Source organism: Choloepus didactylus, chromosome 15, assembly GCF_015220235.1.
Source record: "Choloepus didactylus isolate mChoDid1 chromosome 15, mChoDid1.pri, whole genome shotgun sequence".
NCBI lineage: Eukaryota > Metazoa > Chordata > Mammalia > Pilosa > Megalonychidae > Choloepus > Choloepus didactylus.
Genome location: NC_051321.1, coordinates 37771414 through 37798313, shown reverse-complemented (window position 1 = coordinate 37798313; position 26900 = coordinate 37771414). Strand labels below are relative to the sequence as shown.

At 36.0% G+C, this 26900-nt stretch overlaps 1 protein-coding gene across 1 annotated transcript in view; it reads left to right on the top strand.

Annotated features, from left to right (window-relative positions):
• CC2D2B (coiled-coil and C2 domain containing 2B) overlaps nucleotides 1–26900 on the top strand; it is a 161469-nt gene that overhangs the window by 86791 nt on the left and 47778 nt on the right. Inside the window, exons 17-23 of the mRNA XM_037803884.1 lie at nucleotides 5222–5351; nucleotides 6441–6644; nucleotides 18862–18954; nucleotides 20392–20483; nucleotides 21600–21770; nucleotides 23150–23246; nucleotides 24012–24121. Coding sequence (XP_037659812.1) covers nucleotides 5222–5351; nucleotides 6441–6644; nucleotides 18862–18954; nucleotides 20392–20483; nucleotides 21600–21770; nucleotides 23150–23246; nucleotides 24012–24121 — 897 coding nt within the window. The remainder of the gene's footprint in view (nucleotides 1–5221; nucleotides 5352–6440; nucleotides 6645–18861; nucleotides 18955–20391; nucleotides 20484–21599; nucleotides 21771–23149; nucleotides 23247–24011; nucleotides 24122–26900) is intronic.

Here is a 26900-nt window from a genome sequence, read left to right as displayed (position 1 = left end):
AGTCTGATCAGAATATGTCTCAGAGTGGGTTTATTTGGATTTATTCTGTTTGGAGTTCGCTGGGCATTTATACTTTGTGTATTTATATTGTGTAAAAGGTTTGGGAAGTTTTCCCCAACAATTTCTTTGAATACTCTTTCTAGACCTTTACCCTTCTCTTCCCCTTCTGGGACACTAGTGAGTCTTACATTTGGACGTTTTATTTTATCTGTCATATCCCTGAGATCCATTTCGATTTTTTCAATTTTTTTTTCCATTCTTTCTTTTGTTCGTTCATTTTCTGTTCTGTGGACTTCTAGGACACTGAGTCATTGTTCATCTTCCTCTAATCTTGTATTATGAGTATCCAGAGTCTTTTTAATTTGGCCAACAATTTCTTTTATTTCCATAAGATCTTCTATTTTTTTATTTACTCTTGCAATTTCTTCTTTATGCTCTTCTAGGGTCTTCTTTATGTCCCTATATCCTGTGCCATGGTCTTCTTCATGTGCTTTATATCCTTTGCCATGTTTTGATTCCTCGATTGTAGTTCTTTGATTAATTGTGCCAAGTACTGTGTCTCTTCTGATATTTTGATTTGGGTATTTGGGATTGGGTTCTTCATATCGTCTGGTTTTATGATATGCATTAAGATTTTCTGTTGTTTTTGGCCTCTTGGCATTTGCTTTGCTTGATAGGGTTCTTTCAAGTTGTAAAAAAAAAAAGTACCCACCTAATTTTTCAAAAATACAAGTTGGTGGCATACACTTTCTCTAACTAACCAGCAGATGGCGTCTGCGAGTCGCCTATACCCCTCAAGTCAGTTCTCCTCAACTTTGTCTTTGTGGTATGTGGGGAGATGATTCAGTTGGTGAACTCAATTTGGGTGTGTTTTTGGTGCTGTCCGCCCTGAATATGGGGCATGTGTCTGGGTGGTTAGGGAGGCAGGGCAGCTTTAATATTCAAACCTCCCAGGTGTTCCCGGAGATTCAAGGCTATTGCAAGAGTCTAAGCCTTCACTTCAGTTTTGCCCCAGATTTTCTCTGTGGCTGACCCACAAACCACCGGCATTGACGTAGCATCCCTGGGTTTTCTGAGTGGGCCCCCCTTCTCAGCTGTGATCTTCCAGGACCTCTGCTGAGGGAAGGCTGTGCTATGTCACAAGTGTGCGCTGTCCCTTAAGGGAAGCCCTGGGCCACTGGGCTGTGCAGGGGCGCTCTCAGCCTGATGCAAAGATGGCTGAATGGGGCATCTCAAACCCCCCCCTCCCCCCACCGCACAGTTCCTCCTTCCCAGCTCCAGGACAACTGGTGCGGCTCTGAGCTGTGGGCATGGCCCTGGGCAGGAGTGTCTCCAGCCCGCTGGGGAACCAGCTGCAAGCAGCGGGGTTTCTTTCTCCTTTTGGCTCTCCCCTCTGTTCCCCGGGCCCTGAGGGAATCTGCAGCGGGCTATCCTCCATGCCAGACCCCAAGAGGCCTGCTCAGCCTGCTCCTGCCATGCTTCACTGCATGGTTCCCACCATCGCAACTGCAGCCACTCCTGGGTTTTCCCTTTTTTTTTTTTTTTAAAGAACTAGTCTGTCTCCAAACACCAACCCCCGGCTTCCCCACACCACAGCACAGCTGCGGGTCTTTCAGCTGGCTTACTCACTCGTTTCAGAATGCAGACTCCCGGTTTCACCAAATGCATGGCCCCTGTGGTTCTAGCAGACCTTGCCCAGCTGGTGCATTGCTGAAACTGGTATTCTGGATCACCTTCTGGTTTTTATCTAGTATTTTTCACAGAGGTGTTTTTTAGCCCTGTCTCACCTAGCCACCATCTTAGGTTCTCCCCCCACTTATATTTTAAATGTTTTATTTTTTTAACATCTTTATTGAAATTTAATTTACGTACCATAAAATTCATCCATTTAAAGTATAGAATTCAATAGTTTTAGTATATTCACAGAGTTGTGCAGTCATCACCACATTTTTAGAACATTTTTATCACCCCGAAAAGAAAGTCCTACCAATTAGCAATTACTCTCCATTTCCCCGCCCTGGGAAACCACTGATCTACTTTCTCTGTAGATTTCCCTATTCTTGACTTTTCATATTTATAGAATCTCACAATGTAAGGTCTTTTGTGACTAGTTTCTTTTGTTTAGCATAGAGATGTCAAGGTTCATCCATCCCGTAGCATGTGTTAGAACTTTGTTCCTTTTTATTGCTGAATTATATCCTATTGCATAGATTTACATTTTATCCATTCATAGTTGGTGGACATTTGGGTTGTTCCTACCTTTTGGCTATTTTAAATAATGCTACTATGAACATTCATATACATGTTTTGGTGGACTTATATTTTCATTTCTCTTGTGTATATATCTAGGAGTGGAATTGCTGGGCTGTATGGTAACACTATGTTTAATTTTTTTGAAGAACTGCCAGGTTGTTTTCCAAAGCAGGTACCCCATTTTACATTCCCGTCAGCAATGTATGAGGGTTCCAGTTTCTCCATATCATCAACAATACTTGTTATTTTCTATCTTTTTTATTATTATCATCCTAGTGATGATAACACTAGTACCTCATTATTGTTTAGATTTGCATTTCCCTGCTGACTACTGATGTTGAGCATCTTTATATGTGCTTATTAACCAATTGTATATCTTCTTTGGAGAAACTTTTAAAAATTTTTCCATGTTATCATTTGCAGCACAAAGTGTTTAGTTTTGATGTGGTACAATTTATGTTTTTTTCTTTTGTCACTTGTATTTTTGATGTCAGTGTCATATCTAAGAAACCATTTCCTAATCCAATATCACAGAGATGTACTCCTGTGATTTCTTCTAAGAGTTTTATGGTTTTAGCTCTTACCATTTTGAGTTAATTTTTATTTATGTTGTAAGGAAAGGGTCCAACTTCATTCTTTTGCATGTAGATATTCAGTTGGTGCCATTTGTTGAAATGGCATTCTTTCCCCCATTGAATTGTTTTGGCACCCTTGTCAAAAACCAATTGACCATAAATCTTAGTGTTTATATCTGGTTTTCAACTTTGTTACATTGATCCATATGCCACTACTACTCTGTCTTGATTACTGCAGCTGTGTATTAAGCTTTTAAATCAGGAAATGTGAGTCCTCCAACTTGGTTCTTTTTTTTTTTCAAGATTGTGCTGGGTCCTTTGAATTTTCATATGCATGTCAGGATCATCTTATCCATCTATGTTTAAAAAAAAGCCACAGGGATTTTGAATGGGATTGTATCTGTATATCAATTTGTGGAATATTGCCATCTTAATATTAAGTTTTCTGATCTGTGAACATAATATCTCTTTCCTGTATTTAGATCTTCTTTAATTTCTGTCAACAATATTTTGTATTTTTCAGTGTACAAGTCTTGCGCTACTTTGGTTAAATTTATTCCTGAGGTTTTTTTTTTTATGATTTTGTTAATGGAATTGTTTTCTTAGTTTCATTTTTATTAACTTTTCTATTTTTCTGTTTTACATATCATTCCCCACATATCATTCCATATCAAACTCACAGTGTTATCTTGAGTAAATATCTTGGCTTTTAAAAGATGCCTTTGGCCTGACATTTGGATGGAGGGGTCATGTGTCTAGAGGCCTGCCGGAATTAAAGAGTGCCTCTTTCTCAGGGCCATGCTATACTTTGACTCTTTTGACTGAAATAAGATATAAATTTCAGGATACCATTAGACAGACTAATAGTCAAAGGATTTCACATGCCCTTTATGCAGTTCTTCCAGCTCTCCGTCTGAAAAGTGAAAATCTTCAATTGTCTGAATGGTCTTGAGCCTAAGAAACGGTGTTGCTCACTTGGCAGTTGGTTATGGAGGAGGCTGAACTGCAAATGAGAGAGGAATTTTGCTACATCCTACAACTGGGCACCTATAGGGACAGTTGGGAGAATCACTGTAGCTAGAGCAGGAGATGTTCTGATGTTTCCATTACTTCCTCCAAGGCAGAAATCATGGGACTATGTTAAAATCCAATTATAACGCACCCACCCACCCCTTTTTAGAATATACTAGGATAAGTTTTTCCCTAATCTATTCATTAACACTTAAGCTTTGCCTCAGGCTTTATTTTTTTAAGGGATATGGGCTAAGACTGTTCCCATGAGAAAGCATGATTATTACATGATGATATCCATGGTATCAGGTCCTAGAGGTCTCTTATGACAAAGATACCAAATCAGTTCAAACATGAGGGCAGAAAAAGTGATTAAAAGGAAAAGAGAATACTCAAACTTCATATATTCCTAATTTTACTTAGATCCTGCCATAATCAGGCATTGGCTTTGTCAACAATATCTTCAAAAAACTTTGCATTAGAAATGTGAACAGATGCTGGTGGAAAGGAGACTGTAAAATTTGTGTCCAACTTTGGTCTAAGACATTATTGAATCTCTGTCAGAACTGTATTCTTGTAACCCAGTTTATGGACTAGAACTTTGCTTATGTACTTTGTAGTAAGGATAGTCCAAACTCCTCTAATTACACATGAACAGACAAATTATCTGTGGAGATATTAAATAGTGTGGATAATTGGTGGCTTTAAAGGAATCCTTAATCTTTGTGGTTAAATTCCTTCTGCACTTACGCTACAGCTTAGGTCACTAGGGATACATGATCAGTCTAGCCCATCTTTTATAGCGCTCTAGCTTCTAAGGATGGTCTCAATATGAGCAAACAAAAATACTCCTCAGGCCGTATTCTCCAGTTGATTGTATTACTCTCTATTATGCTCCAACTGTAAAGATATAGCCTGAAGGTTGTTTATATTATTGTGAATTTTCTTAATTTTTCTTAAGACATTTTAATTAAATTTCAATATTGTACATCCTGTGAAAAGAAAATATGTAATAAGTTACTAAACTTATTGGTTTCAGAACACATCCAGTAAGCACTATTCATTTAAGCATCTAATGTATTTTTGCTACAAAGCTGAGAGGAGTTTGTAAATATGAATATTTATAGATTTTACCCTTATCAAGCTTATTGCCTCTTAACGAAGGGTAGACATTTATCAAGAATCTGTGATATAAGTTAGAATGTGAGAAGAATCAAGAGAGATAGCAATTCTAAACCTTCTATTTTATCCTTAAATACAAAAGATGGATAGGTTTATCCTTAAATTTGGGGAATGTATAGGCTTTACCCTGTATAAAACATGTATAACTTACATGTTTATGCACATTCACAAAACATTTTTCTCTTTCTTAGTGTGCTAAGAAATGTAGATGCAAGAGGTGTTCCTGGAATCCCATGGTTCATTAAAACACAGAAGCTTTTTGAATGGGCCAATGAAGTCAGAATTGATCCAAATAATCCAGAATATTCAGATTTGATGGAATTTATTATGGTAAACTATATCAAATATTAATACCATAAATATATTCTGTACATTCCCACAGTTTGCTATATATTTTTCTAGGCATTAGGGGCTATGTAAAGGCACATCTGAGGACAAACACAGTTTCAACCACTTTACAATTGAAATTCAGTTAGACCTGATGGTTGGTACTCTGCCACCACTTAGCAGCCCACAGACATTCAGCAGGCTCACCTTCAGTCTAACATCTGTTGTACATCTGCTGTATACAGTAGCCAAATTATTAGAAGCTGGAGAAATAAAGGTGACTTATAGACGCAGCCCTTCCCTCAAAGACTCCATCGTCTATCGGGTCGCTTCTTCTCTCTTCTTTATAGCCATCTGACCTGCTCTGTGTGCCCCAAATATGCTTTCTTCATACCTCTCTTCATGCCTCTTCTTCTGCCTAGAAGGGCACCACAGGTGCTAACTCACCCATCCTACATGTCTGATAAAGCTTCCTTAGTAACCTCAGCTAGACACGAGCACTCCTTTCCTTGCCCTCTTTTTTTTTTTTTTTAATAAACTCTTATGGCTGTAATCTCATTCTGCCTTTTACTATGGTTATTCACTCATGTGTCTCACCTTTCTATCTTTGTGGAGCTACAGCTAATAAATCTTTGTCTTTGATGGCAACTAACGATGTTCCTTTCACATAACATGCACTTGTATTTGCATTTGTTGAAAAAGAAACACGTAAATAAATTACTGCAATAAATCCCTATATAAGAGCTTCCCAACTGATGTATTAAAATGATTACAGGCATGCAGAAATGTTGATCTTCTCTCGGCCCTCAGGGCAGCCAGATAAGAGTACTCTCAGCTTTCAACCCAGTGTGCAATACAATTGTTATCATTTTCTGTGTAACTCACGACAAGAAAAAGGTTGGGAACCCATGTAGTCTAGATCCTGTATTTTTTACAGGTTTTGTTACTATACAGATTCAATTGCTCCATTTCTACTGTGTATTGCATCTCTCACATGTCACAGTTGAATGGAAAATAGTGTTTTGAAATAATTCTTGAATTTTAAAAAATTAATCTTTTAAGTAAAGACTTTACATTATTTATGTTTTACAGTACATGAAACATAAGGGGCAGGATATTCCAAAGTACTTTCGTCTTGAACAGTTGCAAGATGAAGTTAATTTTGTTTCAGAAGAAGAAATGAAAAAGAATAAACGTTTCCAGCTGTTGCAACTTAGAAATGCAGGTCAATTAGATGTTTTCCTTCTGCAGCAAATGCCCCTCTATGATAGAGAGATTCCAGATTTAGTGTTCCAGGTACTTGGTTTTTATTTGAATATGGTTTATGGTATGAGCAAGTTAATAGAAAGTTAATATTTTGCAGCTTTAAACCTATCTTAATTACTTTTTTTAAATCTAAAATCTGTAAGTAGTTTTTTTCCCCTTCTCTTTAGCATCAAAAATATACATTTCTCTCAAATTCCAGAAAGTCCTTAGCTTGATTTTCCAACTTAGCTGTTGCCTAATCTATTTCACATGCAAAATCATTTAGGTATATTCTAAATTTACATAAATAGTGTATTTTGTTGCTATGAAGTGCATCACCAGTTTAAAAGCAGTTTGGGGAGATTAGGGGTAGAAACACTACCACATTAAAAATGCACGGTAATTCTGAGGCACATATCAATTTATAAAACTTTAAAATGTAGAGAAAAAAGAAGTGAGTCTTATTTAGCGGTGTGCTGGAGCTGTCTGGGACCAACTGGTGAAAGCCCATTGTGAATATCTCTTCCCAATTCCACCTTCTGTGATATCACCTTAGTTGCTTAAAATTGGCTGCTTGGAGAGTTTTTACCCATATTTCAGCAAATGCTGCAAATGAGCTGTTTTCTTCCCAACCCCCAGAGAGCCAGTTGTTAAATATTTAACACACACCACTGTTCTTACATTAGAGTGATTGCAAGAGATGATTCTTGCAGAAACCACTTGTAGTAATACTAGCATCTGAACTTGCAAAGAGATGGTTCAAGAAGACAGGAATTTTTTTTTCTCTAAAGAAAATACCTATAAGGTAGAATTTCCAGTGCTGGGTGATAGCAGACAATTTAAGGAAAGGTACCAGACTCTGATGGAGGAGATTGTGGTTTATACATCTTACAAGCCAGAAAGAGTGAATACCTTACATAAATTCAGTTTTTTAAAATTGATTTATCAATTTAACTTTGGTAAATTCTTACTATCAAATTAATATTTGATAAGGAAAAACTGATAAACTCTTTGATATTCATTTTCATTTTAGTCTCGATGAAGGAAGATTACAATAAGCCACTTAATATTAAAAACAGTAAAAACTTTTTTTAAAGTGAAGAATAATGTGTGTTTGTTCTTGTTGTTGCTGATTGACTCCCCTTTAGCTTTTATACTCTAATTCAGAAGGGAAGGAAAGGAGGGAGGGAGGAAAGAAGGAAGAAAGAAAGAGAGAAAGAGAGAAAGGAAGAGAAAGATGAGGAAGAAAAAGAAAACAAACCCATACAGGACTCCTTACATTTAAAACTCAGATTGCAGTTTGCAAACACTCATGGTCTGAACCAAATGGAATTATCTGAGAAACTCTTTTCCAGTGGCTCAGAAGTGACAGGGAAAATGCAAATTAACGATTTTTCTATGGCATTGTCATTTCATCACCACGTAAGATGACTTATGCACATAAGAATATTATGCCATTATGGACAGGATTTATACATATAATTCTTTATTATTCTTACAAAATGCGTGAGTAGAAATGTGTTTATTCACAAATGGGTGTTCTCAGACCATTAATATTTGACTTTAAAAAGCGTTTTTAAACTTACTTTCCACTATGGTTAATCTCCTGTTTTGACACCTGGAACTTCATTAATAAACTGCAGAGTGAAGGCCTAACTTAGAATTGCTAGAAAGCTTTTCATTTCCTCCTGCTACTTCTTTCAATGATGGAATCCAATTATACAATTCCATAAACTACTACAGACAAAGCACAATGCTCAGCATAGTTGGGGATATAAAATCATAAAAAAAGGAACAGTCCCTACCTTTCAAAAGTAGGGACACTGCTAGCTTCGTTTATCTCATACAAACTGTTTAGAGAACAGAAAAGGAAAGGAAGTAACTCTGCTTGTTTTCTGAAGTTGATGTGATCTTCATGCCAAAATTGGGCAAGGAGTATAAGAAATGATCATTTTAGATCCATCTCCTCTATGAGCATAGGTATAAAAATACTAATAAAATATTAACAAGTTGAATTTAGCAATGTATTATGTATAAATATATAATTATACATCATAATCTTGTAGGGTTTATTTCCACACCCCAGAGCTAATTTAACTAGAAAATCTATTAATATAATTTATCACATTAACAGAATCAAGGAAGGAAAAAAATATCTACTTAATAAAGGCCAAAAAGACATTTAATAAAATTCAATGCTTATTCATGATGAAAGCACTTCACATACTAGAATCAGAAAGAAACTTCTTTAGGCTGATAAGGAATGTTTTGACATTTTGGATTTTTCTGCTCATGAAAAGAGGTATGTCAGGTGAATTGTAGAATTGGGTGGCTTGAAGGTGGGTGGGGCAATGGACCACCTTCACACCCACTAGATGATGAAATTATGTTCCAGATAGAATTAACAAGGTTATAGAATCATACAGAAGCAGGGTGGGAAAACTGCAACAAATTTTGGTGTGGCTTTTTTCCTGGGCTCCGGTATCCTTAATAGGGAGTAAGCATCTTTTAGCACTGTCCACACAGAGGAGGGTTTTTGCCAGAGCTGAAAAAAATAGCACTATTCTTGCTATACCATTGCCCTTTTTTTTTCCTAGTCTAAGCCCTTTTATTTTTTTCATTCAATTTTTTTATTATATGTATATTTTTTATTGAGATTGTTCGCATACATACAACTATCCAAAGATCCAAAGTGTACAATCAGTTGCCCACGGCACCACCATAGAGATGTGCATCTATCAACACAATTAATTTTTTTTCAATTTTTAGAACATTTTCACTACTCTAGAAAAGAAATAAAGCCAAAAAAAAAGGAAACTTAGATCCTCCCATACACCTAACCACGCCCCCCTCCATTGTTGATTCATAGCATTGGTATAGTACATTTGTTACTGTTGATGAAAGAATGTTAAAATACTACTAACTGTAGTATATAGTTTGCAATAGGTATATATTTTTTCCCTGTATGCCTCTCTATTACTAACTTCTAGTTATAGTGTCATACATTTGTTCCAGTTCATGAGAGAGATTTCTAATATTTGTATAGTTAATCACGGACATTGTCCACCACAAGTTTCACTGTTTTATACATTCCCATCTTTTAACCTCCAGCTTCCCTTCTGGTGACATGCATGACTCTGAGCTTATCCTTTCCACCACCTTCACACACCTTTCAGCACTATTAGTTATTCTCACAACATGCTACCATCAGCCCTGTCCATTTCCAAACATGTAAGTTCACCCTAGTTGGACCTTCTGCTCATAATAAGCAACTGCTCCCCATTCCTTAGCCTCATTCTATATTCTGGTAACTTATATTTCATGTCTGTGAGTTTACATATTATAATTAGTTCATATCAGTTAAGACCCTGTGATATTTGCCTTTCTGTGTCTGTCTTATTTTACTCAATATAGTGCCCTCAGAGTGTCTTCTTCAACCCGTTTCTTTTAAGATGGTTTTGTTCACACACCATATATTCCGTCCTAAGTAAACAATTGTTGGTTCCCTGTATAGTCACGTATTTATGTATTCAGCACCATCGCCACTATCTATATAAGGACATCTCCATTTTCTTCCACAAAGATGGAGGAAGAGTCAAAGAAGGCAGAGAAGCAAAAGAAAAAAGAGAAAGAGAAAAAACAAACAAACAAAACTTCATAGCTAGAAAGCGACAAAAGGAAAGATAGCATTAACCTAAAGTAGAACAAAGAGTCAGACAGCATCAGCAATGCCAGCATTTAGCTTTGGTATATTGCCTTTGTTAAATTAAAGAAAGCATAATACAATGTTTCTGTTAATTATAGTCTCTAGTTTGCATTGATTGTATTTTCCCCCCAGTCCCACCCTATTTTTAACACTTTGCAATGTTGACATTCATTTGTTCTACCTCATGTAAAAACATATTTGTACCTTTCATTACAATTGTTGAGCACCCTATGTTTCCCTGAGTTACACAATCCCAGTCTTTATCATTCTTCTTGTGTTCTGGTGTCCCACATGGGCCCAGCCTTCCTCTTTCAACCATATTCACAGTCATCTTTGTTCAGTGTACTTACATTGCTGTGCTACTATCTCCCAAAATTGTTTTCCAAACCTCTCACTCCTGTCTTTTCCTTTCTGTCTGCAGTGCTTCCTTTAGTGCTTCCTGTAGAGCAGGTATCTTGTTCACAGACTCTGTCATTGTTTGTTTGTCAGAGAATATTTTAAGCTCTCCCTCATATTTGAAGGATAGTTTTGCCAGATATACGATTCTTGGTTGGTGGTTTTTCTCTTTTAGTGTCTTAAATATATCACCCCACTTCCTTCTTGCCTCCATGGTTTCTATTGAGAAATCCACACATAGTCTTATCAAGCTTCCTTTGTATGTGATGGATTGCTTTTCTCTTGCTGCTTTCAGGATTCTCTCTTTATATTTGATATTTGATAATCTGATTATTAAGTGTCTTGGCATAGGCCTATTCGGTTCTATTCTGTTTGGAGTACACTGCGCTTCTTGGATCCATAATTTTATGTCTTTCATAAGAGATGGGAAATTTTTGTTGATTATTTCCTCTATTATTGCTTCTGCCCCTTTTCCCTTCTCTTCTCCTTCTGGGACACCAATGACACAAACATTCTTTCTTTTTGTTTTGTCCTTAAGTTCCTGGAGACATTGCTCATATTTTTCCATTCTTTTCTCTATCTGTTCTTTTGTGTGTAGGCTTTCAGATGCCTTGTTCTCCAGTTCCTGAGTGTTTTCTTCTGCCTCTTCAGATCTGCTGTTGTATGTTTCCATTGTGTCTTTTATCTCTTGTGTTGTGCCTTTCATTTCCATAGATTCTGCTAGTTGGTTTTTTGAACTTTCAATTTCTACCTTATGTGCATCCGGTGTTTTCATTATATGGTTCATCTCTTTTGCCATATCATCCCTAAAGTTTTTGAATTGACTTATTGTTGGTTGTTTCAACTCCTGTATCTCAATTGAAGTGTAAGTTTGTTCCTTTGACCAGGCCATAACTTCATTTTCCTTAGTGTAGTTTATAGTTTTCTGTTGTCTAGGCCTGGTTTCCTTGGTTACCCCAATCAGATTTTCCCAGACCAGAATGGGCTCAGGTCCCAGAAGAAAAATATTCAGTATCCAGTTTCCCTGAGGGTGTGTCTTAGAAAATTGGTACACCCTGTGATGCCTCTGGTCACTGTGCTTTTCTGCCCAGCAGGTGGTGCCTGTCAGCCTGTAGCTCCAGACTGGTGTAAAGAGGTGTGGCCTGTGGCTGTTTTCCCTCAGGTTCTGGGGTCTGGTTCTGAATGGAAGGCAGGTAGTAGAGCTGGGCCCCACCCCTTTCCTCTTAGAGAAGATAGACCCCCTAGGGGGAGGTTATTACAATTTTGATGGTCTCTCTCTCTGCCTGTGCTGTCTCCACCCTTCTCTGGGTCAGAGTGCTGGGAACTGAAAATGGCTGAGGCTTTCTTCACTGAGCCAAAAAAGGGACAGAAAGTCCCTTTCAGGGCTAGTCCATGGTGGCCATCTGGCTCTCCAAGGTCAGTTGTCACCCAAAGCCTCTGTCTGCTTGTTGGGGATTTGTAGCTCATAGTGAGCAGTTCACACTCACTAGTTAAAACCCCAGTTGGAGCTCAGCTGAGCTATATTCGCTTGCTGGGAGAGAGCTTCTCTCTAGCACCACAAGGTTTTGCAGCTCAGGCTGTGGGGGGAGGGGTCTCCCAGCTTGGATCCAAAGTTTTTACTTAGAGATTTTATGCTGTGATCTCAGGTATTCCTCCCAATTCAGGTTGGTATATGAGTGGACGGTCATGTTTGTCCCCCCACAGTTATTCCAGATTATTTACTGATTGTTTCTGGTTTTTTTTAGTTGTTTCAGGAGAACTAACTAGCTTCCACTCCTCTCTATGCTGCCATTTTCCCATTGCCCTTTTATATGCAAGGTTTACCTCACCATCCCCAAAGAATTTACACTTACATAGTAAATGAACTTCCACTTAAGGGAATGTCTATAAACATTAGACTTTTCTGTTCTTGACCCCATGTCAGGGTCACCAAGCCCATATCATCTTCCAAGAGAATAAATGGCTAGTGCCTAGAAATGGCTAGTCTCCAGCTTTTCAGCATTCTGGAAAGTCTGTTTTCTTTGACTGATTCAATCCCTATTAACTGTGTGGCTTTGTAACTGAATTTGGTATAAGAATCATGATCACAAATCCATCTTCTCATGAGCCTTTACACTGACATTATACTTAATGGCTAAATATTAGAAGCTTTTCTATTAATGCCAACAATTTGATAAGGATGCCCACTATCACCTCCCCTATTTACCAGCAGGAGCTAATGCATTAAGACAAAGAAGGAAGGGAGGAGGAAATTAGAGTTGAAAAAAAGAGACAAGACTGTCTTGTTTGCAGAAAATGGTTGTCTACATGGAAAACACAAGAGAATATACAGCAAACTGTCACAGCCAATAAACTTGTACATAATATCCATGTTTTAAAATGAATAGCTACTTATTGCAAAAGGAAACCTACCTTTACAGTGGAGAAATCTGATTGCTGCCATTTGGACCAGTAATCAAACTCAATCTTATTAATTCTGATAAGCAGAATGATGGCCCCCCAAAAATGTCCACACTCTAATCCCTTTGAATATGTGACTGTTATATCTGCTAATATAGGGAGATTATCTGGATGGGCCCAATGGAGTCACATGAGCCTTTAAAAGCAGAGCATTTTCTTCAGCTGGGAACAGAAGGAAGCTGCAGTAGTAGGAGGGATCAGAGAGATTCCAAGTGTAAAAAGACTTGAAGTGCAGTTGCTGGTGCTGAGATTTAGGGGCCCACATGCAAAGGACTGGAGAGAGGCCTCTGAGAGATAAAGGTGGACCCAACTGACAGTCAACAAGGAAACAGAATATCAGTCCTACAACCACAAGGAACTGCATTCTGCCATCAACACCAATGAGCTTAAAATCAGATTCTTCCCAGAGCCTCCTAGTAAGAGCCCAGCAAGCCCACACCTTAATTTTAGCCTTGTGAAACTAGAGCAGAGAAACCATAGATTTCTGACATACAGAACTGTGAGATAAGAAATTTGTATTGTTTTAAGCTACTGAATTTCTGGTAATTTGTTACAGTAGCAATAAAAAGCTAATACACTAATAAAGGAACAACCAGACATTCTTGCCTCCTGAAATACACAGCAGTTCCCCTGAATTATCCTTGCCAAAAATGTGTAATCTGAATCTAATTAAGACTTTAGACTATGTTCCAATTTGCTAAAGCTTCCATTATGCAAAATACCAGAAATGGATTGGCTTTTATAAAGGGGATTTATTTGGTTATAAATTTATAACTCTAGAGCCATAAGACTGTCCAGATTAAGGGATCAACAAGAGGATACCGTCACTGAAGAAAGGCCGATGGCGTCCAGAGCACGTCTGTTAGCTGGAAGGCCTGTGGCTGCCATCTGCTGGTGCTTTGCTCCTGGGTTCTGGTTTCAAAATTGCTTTCTCCAAAATGTCTCTGGGCTTCTGCGTCTCTTAGCTTCTCTCTCTCAGCCTCTGTGTATCCTTGCTTGTTCTCCCAGGGCGTTTATCTCTAAGCATCTAGGGCGCCTCTCTTAGCTTCTCCGGGGCAAACTCTGGGCTTCATCTCTTGACTTAGCATCTCCAAATTCTTTCTGTCTGCATCTCCCAGCATCTCCAAGCATCTGGGTCTGTGTCAGCTCTTAACTTCTCCTAGGGGCAAACTCTGGATTACATATCTTAGCTTCTCTCCAAAATGTCTGTCTCAGCTTCTCTGAGCTCCTTCTCTCCATGAGCTCTAATGAAGACCCACCCTGAATGGTGGTTTCACACCTCCATGGAAATAATTTAATCAAAGTTCCCACCCACAGTTGGGTGGCTCACATCTCCATGGTGAAACATTCAATCAAAGGTCCCACCCCACAATAAGTCTGTATCCACAGACTGGATTAAAAGAACATGGCCTTTCCTGGGGTATATAACAGTTTCAAACTGGCAAAGAGTAATTTCTAATTAACACAAAATATAAGGGATAGAGAAATAAGTTAAATGACACCACAGACACAATTAGAAAACTCAGAATGTGGGACAACTGGCTTGCAAGAACAATTATGTTAATTATGTTATCTCTTCAAAAAAGTCATTTTTTAAAAAGGAAGCAGAATATCCTATATGCTAGATTAGAAGAGACTAAAGAGACTTAAGTAAAGGCAGCACATGATCTTTCGTTAGGTCCTGGTTTGGAGGGAGAAAGCTGTAGAAGACATTTTAATACAATTGGTAAAATTTTAATATAGATTGGATATTAGATAATATTGGGAAAATACTGTTAATTTTGTTTGCTGTGAGTATGGTATTTTGGTTGTGTAGAAGCAGGTCTTTAGTTTTTGGAGATTCATGCTAAAGTATTTATTTGGGATGTCTGAAATCTGCTTTGGAATGTTTTAGCAACAAAATAAAGGAAGAAGAAATAAAGGAAAAGAGAGACAGATGAACTAAATATGGCAAAAAAAATCTAAGCAGTGAGAATATGGATTTTCATATTTTTCCTACTTTTCTGTATGTTTGAAAATTTTGAAAAAAATAAATAGCAACCTATACACCAGTAAAAACCCACTCAAAATGTAATTTTTAAGAAGATACCATTTGTAGTAGCAATAAAAAAGTGTAAGATACATAGGAATATATTTAACAAAATATGTACAAAAACTTAAGGGGGAAATTATAAAATATTTTTAAGGATGTAAAAGAAAATCTGAAAAAAAAAAAGTTCAGTGGATAAGAAGACTCAACATTGTAAGATAGCAGTTCTCCCTGAATTAATCTGTAAAGGTAATCCAATTCCAAATCAGTGAAACAAAATAGAGGGCGCCCAACAGACATATTGTACATCTGTGGAAGCTATGTTTGGCAGCATTGTCATTACAAACTAGTAGGTAAAAAAGGGCTAATCCATTAAGCTGCTTTGGAAAAATTGGTTATCTGTGTGGAATGAAATAAAATTAGGTTCATATTTCACAAAAGAAATAAATGCCATGTGTAATGAAGATTACATGTAAAAAGCAAAATTTAAAGTTAAATGGCTATCAATTATCAAATTTCTTTGGAAGGATAAGGGACCCAGAGTAGCCAAAGCCATCTTGAAAAAGAAGAACGAAGTTGGAGGACTCACACTTCCTGACTGTAACGCATGTTACAAAGCTACAGTGTTGAAAACAAGGGTAGATATATTGGCCAATGGACTCAAATTGAGAGTTCAGAAATAGACCCTCATATCGATGGCCAATTGATTATTGACAAGGCTGCCATGTCCACTCAACTGAGAAAGAATAGTCTCTTCAACAAATGGTGCTGGGAGAACTGCATATCCACTTGCGAAAGAATGAAGGAGGAGTCTTATCTCATACCACATGCAAAAATTAACTCAAAATGGATCAAAGACCTAAATATAAGAACCAGGACTGTAAAACTCCTAGAAAAAAATGTAGGGAAGCATCTTCAGGATCTTGTGTTAGGCAATGATTTCTTAGACTTTACACCCAAACCACAATCAACAAAAGAAAAATAGATAAATGGGACCTAATCAAAATTTAAAACTTTGTGTATCAAAGGACTTTATCACAAAAGTGAAAAGGCAGCCTACTCAATGGGAGAAAATATATGGAAACTACATATCTCTTAAGGGTTTAATATCCAGAAAATATAAAGAAATCCTGCAACCCAACAATAAAAGGACAATCCAGTTTTAAAAATGGGCAAAAGACTTGAATAGACATTTCTCCAAAGAGGTTATACAAATGACTAAAAAGCACATGAAAAGAGCTCAACATCATTAGCTATTAGGAAAATGCAAATCAAAATCACAATGAGATACCATTTCACATCCACTAGAATGGCAACTATTAAAAAAAAACAACAACAACAGAAAATTACAAGTGTTGGAGAGAATGTGGAGAAATAGAAACACTCATTTATTGCTGGTGGGAATGTAAAATGGTGCAGCCACTGTGGAAGACAGTTTGGCAGTTTCTCAGAAAGCTAACTATAGAATTACCGTATGACCCGGCAATCTCTCTACTAAATATATATCCAAAAGAATTGAAAGCAGGGACTCAGATTTTGCACACTGTTGTTCATAGCGGTATTATTCCCAATTGCCAAAAGATGGAAGCAACCCAAGAGTCCATCAACCAATGAATGGATTAGCAAAGGGTGAAATGGTGGTATATACATACAATGGAATGTTATTCATCATTGGAAAGGAATGAAGTTCTGGTTCACGTGATGAAATGGATGAACTTTAAAGATATTATGTTGACTAAAATAAGCCAGAAAAAAAGGACAAATATTGTATGATCTCACTGATATGTACTGATTAGAATAAGCAAACTCATAGAGTTAGAATCTAGAATATAGGTTACCAGGGGCTGGGTTGGGGGTAGGGAATGGGGAATTAATGCTTAATTTGTACACAATTTGTACTTAACTTTGATTATAAAGTTTTGGAAATGGATGGTGGTGATGGTAGCACAACACTGTGAGTGTAATTAACAGCACTGAATTATATATGTGAATGTTGTTAAAAGGGGAAATTTTAGGTTTTATATATGTTACTAGAATAAAAATTAAAGGATAAAGTATAGGACTGTACAACACAGGGAACTCTAAAAGTGTTCCTGCATGAAGTATAACATGTGCCACACTAATGTAAGGTGTTAATAGTAGGATGTTACAAGGGGAAAAAATATACCCTAATGAAATCTAGTGACTAAAGTTAATAGTACAATTTTAATATTCTTTCTTCCGTTATAACCAAAGTACCCACACTATTGGGAAGTGTTAATAATGGAGGTTGGGAGCAGTATACAGGAATGCTGTATTTTTTACATGACTTTTCTGTAAAACTACAACTTCTCTAATTAAAAAAGTAAAAAGAAATCCTTGACATAAATCCAAATAAGTTCTTTATCTTAGTTAATAGTATTGTACCAACATTAACTTTATGGTTTTGACAGTATATTATGATTATGTATATTATCATTGGTGGCAGCTGAGTGAAGATCGATTACATGGGCACTGTCTATACAATTTGCAATTTCTTATAATTCTTAAACTCTTCAAAATAAAAGTATTTAAAAATACAAGTGGCTATCTAAATCATGGGGTAGGAAAGTATTACTTAAATAAGACATAAAAGTACAAACTAAACAGAAAAGATTTATAAATTTGCCCATAGATTAAGAGTCTTAAAATACATATAACAGAAAAAGAATATCCAAAATGTTTAAGTAACGCCTACAAATTAATACTTTAAAAAGTAAATAAATTGATATGAAATATTAATATAATATGTCCTTAAGTAAAATATGTTGTCAATGGGATTAATTTTAAGAATTCTCTTGGATGATTAGTAGAACAAATAACTTACCCTCAGATAATGGGAATTCACTCATTGTAACATGGATGAAAATTCTAAAGTTTCTACTTCACTATGTTTTTGTAGTCTTTAGTGATATCTATAAAATAAAAGGATTTCCATGGGCTTTGGGGATGTATACCACAAATGCATAAATAACATGCAAATTTATTACAAATTATATAGCTGAAGCATTCTGACAATCTTATACCAATTATGCATGTAAAATTAAAGTTGTTGATTATAGTCACCACATATTGACTACTTAGTATGTGCCTGGTGCTTTATAGATACCTTCAGTTAAGTATCACAGGAATCCTGTGATGTAAGGTACCACTACTACTGCTGCTAATATGACCACTACCAATGTTGTAGCTGTCTTTATTATTACAGAAGAGGAAACCAAGATCTGGATCAGTTAATCAGCTTCCCCCCCAAACAGACAGGGCCAACTTGAACCCAGGACTGTCTGCCTCCAAACTCTACGTTCTTGACCACTATACTGTACTACTTCCCATTTGTTTTGTTTTTAGTGATTGCCAGGTAAATGCATACATGAAGAATTGTTTCTCAATATAAAGATATTTTCTCAGTCATAACTTGGTTTTGAAAGATGAATGGACTTCATCCTGGAAGCAAATACAATGTGGTCATAAATTGTTTTTTGCTAATTCTCAGTGGGAAAATCTGAAAGAAATGTGTTTCGCTCAATGCCAGAGTGTTACCAATACCCTCTTACACATGAACTCAAATGAACAGTTAATGTTTTATTACAGCATGTAACTCTTTGTTACAAACTCTTTTTTAATTTCAAGAAGTGAAACTAACTTAATTTTCTGTTTAGGAATATGAAAGGCAGATACAGAGCGATATATCCATTTCAGATGTGAATTCTATTACAGCACAAAGGATTAATTCTGCCAATTTTTTGAAAAAGGTAACAAAAACAACAAAAAGTATTATCAAATATTTGCGTTTACTTTGTTCGTTTGTTTATTTATTTATTTATTTTACAGAGTTCCCGTATACCCCCCTCACAAGCACAGTTTCCCCTATTATTAGCCCTTTGCGCTAGTGGAGTACCTTTGTTAGGATTGATGAGACAATATTATGATAATTATCCATTTACTTTTATGAAAACTGGGCTGATGGTTGTATGGAATTATGCTCTTTCCGGAGAGTCAAATAGACATGTACACTTACTCATCGCCTCTTTCTGATCACTGAGGGTTTTTTTTTTATTCTTTTCAGACTTCCTTTTCTAAGCTACTTACCATCTGTAAATCTTGATGTATATTGTTGGTGCAGAGATTATTTCAGTTGACAGCAAACTCATTATTAACTTTTTTCTTAAATGTGGATTTCAGCCTCAAAGACTGTCCATCTCTTCTTTGATCCAAAAAGTTCGCTTTGAGAGATAAGACAGCGTTTTTTCAGAATCCCTTTTTTACTGGAGCCTCATAATGCCATAGACCATAGCAATTCAGGAGATGAAGGGATGAAGGAGCTACAGAAGCAGGCAGGAAGGATTAGAGAAGCAGATGTACTTCAATCCAATGTCAAATACTTAATACTTGCAGAACACTATAGCAAAGCCTTAACCAGTTTTGAGGTAGAACCCCTCACTGAATTTCACTCCTTTTATCTTTTCAATGATGCCTCATCACTCCACCCTAAGCTTCTGGAGTGCAGGAACTATATCTGTAGATCTGCAGTGCCCAGCCCTTCACTAAAAAATGCTGATAAAATGTTTGCAAAATTAATGAAGAACGGAAAGAAACTACAGGGCTGAGGTGATTTCTAAGACTCCTGCAACAGTAGGATCTCATCCAAGAGCATAGCCTTTGCTGCCCAGAGCAGCCTTGTAGGTTAAGTTGAAAGGCAGCAGAAAGAGCCCTGGAAAGATCTAAGAGATACACTCCAGATCCTTCATGGGGATAGGTGAGAAGCAACCACGTCATAGCTAGAAGAGCCCCAGCCAGGCGTCTCAAGGCCTATTCTAACTACTCTGTATGCCATTGGGCAAGTAACTAATCTCTCAGTCCCACTTTCTTCTCTAATAAGAACAGACAATAATAATGCCTGCCTTGATTTACTTCAGATGTGAGTGGCAATTGAAATCAAACTTAAAGTGCTACACTAGTTTGTTCTCTGTTACTGTGAGGTGGTGGAAAGTTAGAGCGCTGTAGCTATTCTAGGTGTGACAGAGCCCCTTTTGTCACTGGCAGGCCATATTTTCAGTCATCTAATCCCTCTTTCCATTCATTGCTTGCAAAAATTAAGAGTAAAAAAATAGTACCAGTAGCATTATAAATACTTAACCTTAAAATATAAATTATCTGCATTTCTTTAAATTCTAATTTTTTTTTTGTAGATGAGAAGGTTGATAGTAAAAGGAATTGTCAAAGTTAACAAATTTAACTTATCAAATATCGTGACTGATTATGAGGAAATTGTATCTACAAGGTATATATTAAAATTATTTTAAATATGAAATTTATTATAAAATTTAATAAATTAATTAAATTTAAGTTGATAATAAAGCCAAGTTAAATAATTTAATTAATACCTTCAATGACCTTTAATAAATTCCTATTTTTTTATATTATCACTTATCACAAGATGAAGTTTCAGAGCACAAAGTGAGATATAGTGCCTTAAAATATATTTGGTCATTTTAAAATTGCTTTTTGGACCTATCTACATGTTATATGTTTCAATTGTAGCATATTTTAAATTTTCACCTCACCTCTGCTTATTGATAGTGTTTGGGGAAAGAAAGAAAAATAAAAGGAATACCTTTGTCCCAAAATAGTTCTGCCATTAGAATTTCCTGTCCTGGGGCTGCTTCTGAACAGCCACTGCTGAAAGCACCACGCACTAAGCCTGCAACCGCCCCCCTTTAAAACCAGGCATCGTCAGTGGCCAGGGGTAGTGCCATTCACAAGCAGCAGCTGAAGGAGCCTTTGCTGAAGCAATTAATTCCCATATTGTTCTATTTATGAAATTTAGAGGGAAGAACCTCTAAGTTAACCTCCCTAGAGGCCACTTTCAGATCCTTAGGATTACCAGTAAGGTTTCTTTTGGTTTAGGAAGTTGAAATCTATTGTATTTTATTTTCAGTCCTTGGGAGAAAACAGGGGGTGACCATAAAGCTATAATCCCATGTGTTTTTGTTGCCAGGTTGGCAGTGTGGGTAACAAGTAACTCCTGTTTCAAAACCTTGTAGAAAATTTGAGTATCCAATAAACTTTAAAAAAAGGATTCCTGAATAATGAATAATTTTCTGAAGAAGGAACATATTTCATTGCTTTTTGTCTCCATGTCCATTTCTCTTCTTGAACCCTGCATCCAAAGGACATGGAGCAATCACATTCTGTCTTAACATGAGTGAGCATAGCATCTCTTCTTTCCAAGGCTTAAAAGATTCTTGGGTTTAAGACGACTCTTTGTCTCCTTTGTAATGGAGAGAATATGGTTCAGAATAATGGTCTTATTTACAATAATTAATTTTAAAAATCAGTCTTTTTAAAAATAGATTACTTTGTGTACATACAGCTGATCATTTTTTTTTTATTTTAGCCAGTTGACACATGCAGTTTGCAAGCTTGTTGAACGACGAAGAAAGTTAAAGCCTCAGAGAAAAGAAAGGAAAAAAGTTGCAGCACAGACTGTATCTCATGGAGATATTAAGATTCTTGTCAGAATACTGAGGGCCTATAATATTCCTACCAGGAAAACGACAGTTAATAGGTGAGGCACTATGCACCAATTTTTAAGAGTTGCAAAAGATCTATCTTAAATGTCCTAAATTTCCATACTGTCCTATTTCTGAAATTTTGTACTGCATTAATACTTCATAACCATAAACTGAGTGAAAGTTGAAATCTTCATTGGGATAGTCAGACTTACTGTCATTACCAAGTATTAACAGTTTTCAGAAGTTTGAGATTCCCCAAAGTAACTTTAATAACATATACATTTTTGGATATTTGTCACATGCTCACTTTCTCATGCTATATAAAATAATTGCCTTTTGTCTCTATTCTCTATTGTGAAAACTTCTGAAACTGTTGCTGCCAGCTGTACTATTCCTTGCCACTATCCCCTGTCAGTACTGGGAGCAGACAGCTGGAAAGATGAGGTGGAACACTACTTTTATATTAGGAAATGTCCCAGGAAAACTAAAAAGCAAACTTGGAATGATTCATGAAATCAGAATCGCTACAGTTAAACCCTGCTCTTCCTGTTTCAGACTTGTCGTTTTAGGTGACTTCTGCAAAAATTAGATCTCATCCAACCCTTCAGCAGGCACTCAGTGGGTTTTATTTGTTTCTTGTGCAGAGGATGCATGGGGCCAGAATGGGTATCACCAATTGGCAGCTAAATTAAGGCCTCATGAATATTAAATGCTCATGTATATGTATAGTATTCTTATACTATAGTATAAGATAGCATTACAGTATTTAGTGCCTCTTGTATATTTAGTCTCATATATTATTAGTAAATATTTAGTAACCAGATGCCTCAGGAATATTAGGTATCCCTCTCTATGTTTAACACATGTGCACTACTTTATTTTCTTGTATTTATCACATCCTATGAATTCTACCTATGAAAAACAAACTTTTTGCTGACCAGCTACTAATCTGTATTTAAAACTTCTTAAAGGCCTATGTTTTACAAACTGCAGCTTTACTCATTTAATAGAATTGAATATTCTTAAGACAAATGCACATTTCAGAGGCTTACTTTTTTGTGAAATAAGGACACCACCTCTTTCTATAATCATCATTTTCTAAAAGAAAGAATATTGTAACACAAAAAAAATAGGAATATAATCTGAAAATATCACTTTCCTTATTTTTCTCCTTTTGCTGAGGACCAGTAAAAACTTTATCATAGACTGGATCCTGTCCATAGTTCAGCATTTAGGAGTCACTCTTCCAGAGTAGTGCTTACCAAGTGTTTAGCTCCATCTACCTACAATATGAGAATCCAAAGCAAACTCTGTAAGATGGAGGGAAACTGATTGTATATATTGATAAGCATAGACAAAAACCCACTCACTCCCACTACAACCTAATATTAAGATTAATTAAAGTTTGTCTTTGTATTGTTTTTTCCTGAAGAGCCTTGGATATGCCTACTTATTTGATATCATCTATATCTCGTCTCCGACATAAAGGAACAATCGAATCAGTAGCCTCAGATGAAATCCTAAATGAGATAAGTGTTTAACACTTCTATAAAACACAATATTCATTGCGTTTGCCCTGAATTGCTACGGGCTTCTGATTGCACTCTCCACCTCTAATCTCTTGGGTTTCCAATTCACTCTCCATAACACAGTGAAGGTTTTCTTTATAATTTTAACCATTTCATTCCCTACTGTTAGGGTCTATAGAACAAGGTAGAGGTTCCTTAGGATGGCTACAAATTCCTTAATAATCTGGCCCTTGCCTACCAATCAGCCTCTTCTCTCTCCAGCCCACAGCTGTATGGTACTACAATTTGTCCTGGCAGGCCTCTGTACATGTCCTTTCTTTGCTTGGAAAGGCCTCCACACATCCCCATATTGTTACTTAATGCTTCAAAACCCAAGCTCAAGCAATATTTTCTCAGTGAAGTCTTCCTTGTCCTCACCTCAGAAGTTAATCATTCCCTGTCCTGTTATATCTGAATGAATTTCTGTTGTTTTTTTTCTCACATTTCATTGTAATTCTTTGTTTAGCTGTTTATTTTCCCCTGGTAGACTGTGAAATCCTTAAGGGAAAGTTTCATTTATTTTAGAAAAGTACCTGGCATAGAATAGGGATCAGTAAATGTTTATTACATGAATAAATGAATGAATGAAAGATGGTTGTTTGAAAAACTATAAAAAGTAAGCCATCAAATTGATAGCCAGTAACCAAGTAATTTCCTAGCCTCCTACTTTTACCAAGTATATAAAAATATTACAATGAACTAGTCAATATTTAATATGTCTTTCAGGATATTGTGCACCCTTTCGTGGAAGTTTCTTTTCAACACACTGTGTACCAAACCAACACTGCAAGTGGATCTCATCCTTGCTGGAATGAAGAAATTAAATTAGATTTTAGGTAAGTTGGAGTGCATTTTTACTCACCTCCTAAAAAATGAGCAGTAACAAAATTATTTTCTTGAACCATTTATTGAAAATAACTATCTAGATGGGTTTTATTTTTAAGGTTTTTAATTAAGAAACATTTCTGTCATGAAATTATATACATGTATGTTTATGTTCTGAAGAAAAATAAAATAATAAAATGAACACTTATTTTTTAACACCGCCTTAGAAAATAGCATTTTACCAATACCTTTGAAGGCTTTTCTGTGCCAATACCTAATTGCATCCCCTTTCTGTCCCTTCAGAAGTGAGAATCATCAACTTTGTGTTTATCATTCCCTCTTTTCTTTTATAATTGTACCTCATGGGTGTATGTCACTAACAATGTATATTTACTTGTGCATGTTCTTCAATTTTATGTAAATCAAATCATATTTATATATTCTTCTCAATCTTGTTTCTTCACTCTTAATTATTTTGAGAAATATATCCATGTTTATGCTTATAGCTATAATAGATTTACTTTCACTCTGTAGTGTATTCCATTGTATAAAAATTCCATAATTTATACTTTCTCCTGTTGATGCACATTTGGGTTATTTCCAGATTTTGCTATTGCAAACAACATTGCTTGAATATTCTTGTACATGTCTTCTGGAGCACATGTGCAAGAATTTCTAAGACAGTGGTTCTCAAACTTTGTTGTGCATTAGAATCACCTGGAGCACTTCTTAAAACAGATTGCCAAGCCCACCCCCAAATTTCTAATTTACCTAGGTCTGTGGTAGGGTCCGATAATTCCATTTCTAACAGGTTTCCAGGTAATACTGATGCTACTGGTCCAGTGACCACACTTTGAGAACCACTGATCTAGGATATATGTCTGGGAATGGAATTGGTAGGTTGAATTCAGTTTCAGCTTTACTAGTTATTGCCAAACTGTTTTCTAAAGTGACTGTACCAATATACACCCAACAGCAGTGTATAGAAGTTCCTGTTTTGTCACATCTTTAATAACTTGTATTTTTAAAAATACTTTTTCCAATCTGGTTGGCCTAAAATGATATTTTCATTGTGGTTTAATTTATATTTCCTAATTTCTATTGAAGTTTTACTTCTTTTCATAAATTATTGGTCATTGGTATTTCCTTTCCTGTGGAATGTCTTTACATGTCTTTTGCCCATTTTTCTAGTGTGCTTTCTGTTTCTTTTTAGAAGTTCTATGTATATTCTGAATACAAGCCCTTTGTCAGTTACATGTATTAAAGTTCTCTTTTTTTTGATGATTTGGCTTTTTACTTTCTTTATGATACAATTTGATGAAAAGTTTTTAATTGTATCAATATTTTCTTTTTTTGGTTTGTTCTTGTTTAAAAGTTTTGTTTAATAAATAGTTGCCTTCCTTTACTTTCTTTAATTTAAAATTATATCAAATTGCATTAAATTTTAGGCCATTTGCACTTCCTCAAGAGTGAGAGATAGGCTCTTTTCCTACAGTGTCCCTGTATATAAAAGGTGCTTTTAATTGAAATAGTTAATGCCAGACTTTAAAATCTAAAAAGAAATGTACACCTGTGCTCCTGCTTACCACCCAAGTAAAAAACAGGTATGGTCTCGAACAAATATTGTACATAGGAATACACACACATACACACACAACAAACCCAGTGAAAATTGATCTAATTCCATACCTGTATCCTCTAATATTGCTGTACTTTACTGCTGAGTTCAAATTTCCCTGATGATAGGTAACATTTATCAAACATCTAAACATTTTCCAAATAATATAGTTCTATTTTTATTTGAGCAGTAGGAAAATTGACTTCTGATTCTTATATGTAGGGCAGACGGATTTTCTCCTCATTTTATATGATAAATATGTCCAATTTATCATATGTTATATATGTTATATTCCTTACCAGCAAAAGCTAAACAGAACTCAGAAGGACTGACCTAATCATTGTGTATATGCAATGACATCTTGTAGGCAGAAAGGCTATATCAGCTCTTGGAATTTTGTTGGCATAGATGCTATGGATACTTATGTTATTAGCAGAAATCAGTTGTTTTCTTCCAGATCCAACATGGGCTCAACTTTGTATTTTCAGAGCCCTTGTTATTTGACTTCCTGTCTGGACCTTGCTTTGCTTTATTCTCTGATAATTGTTTACCTGAACTTTTTAATGAGTATCAGTTGAAAAGGAAGTTTATTATACTGTATTGTATAATATTAAGTTACATAATGCATATATAAAATGTACTTGGTTAGGTTTGTAAAGGATATGTTTGGAAATATTTGGTATATTAATTTAGAAGTTAGAGTTATAAATAATATACTGCATTGAATAAATTGATTTAGGGAAACATAAAACATTCAGTAATAAAAATGAACATAGAACATACAAGTGAACCAAAGAGAAGAAAGTTGTAGGGTGTTTACATTCTTGGAATTACGGCAGTATGCTCTAAGCCAAGAACACATTTGTAGTACAAACAAGTGGATCAGAGGATTTGGCTAAAGCAAAACCATCCTACTGCCGTTTTTGTTGCCTTAGATATAAGACCTCTGCTGCCCTCTCCCCATCACATTTTCTTTTTTATTGTGAACTTTAACATATATACACAACAGTGATAACTTTCAAAGTGCGATTTCACAAGTTGTTGGAGAGCAAATTTCCAAGAATGTCATGGATCACAGTTCCACAACTTCAGCAATTTTCCATTATTGTAAAATATACATACAGAAAGGTGTCAACTCTCTATGTATAGCTCAACAAGCAGTTATATAGGTA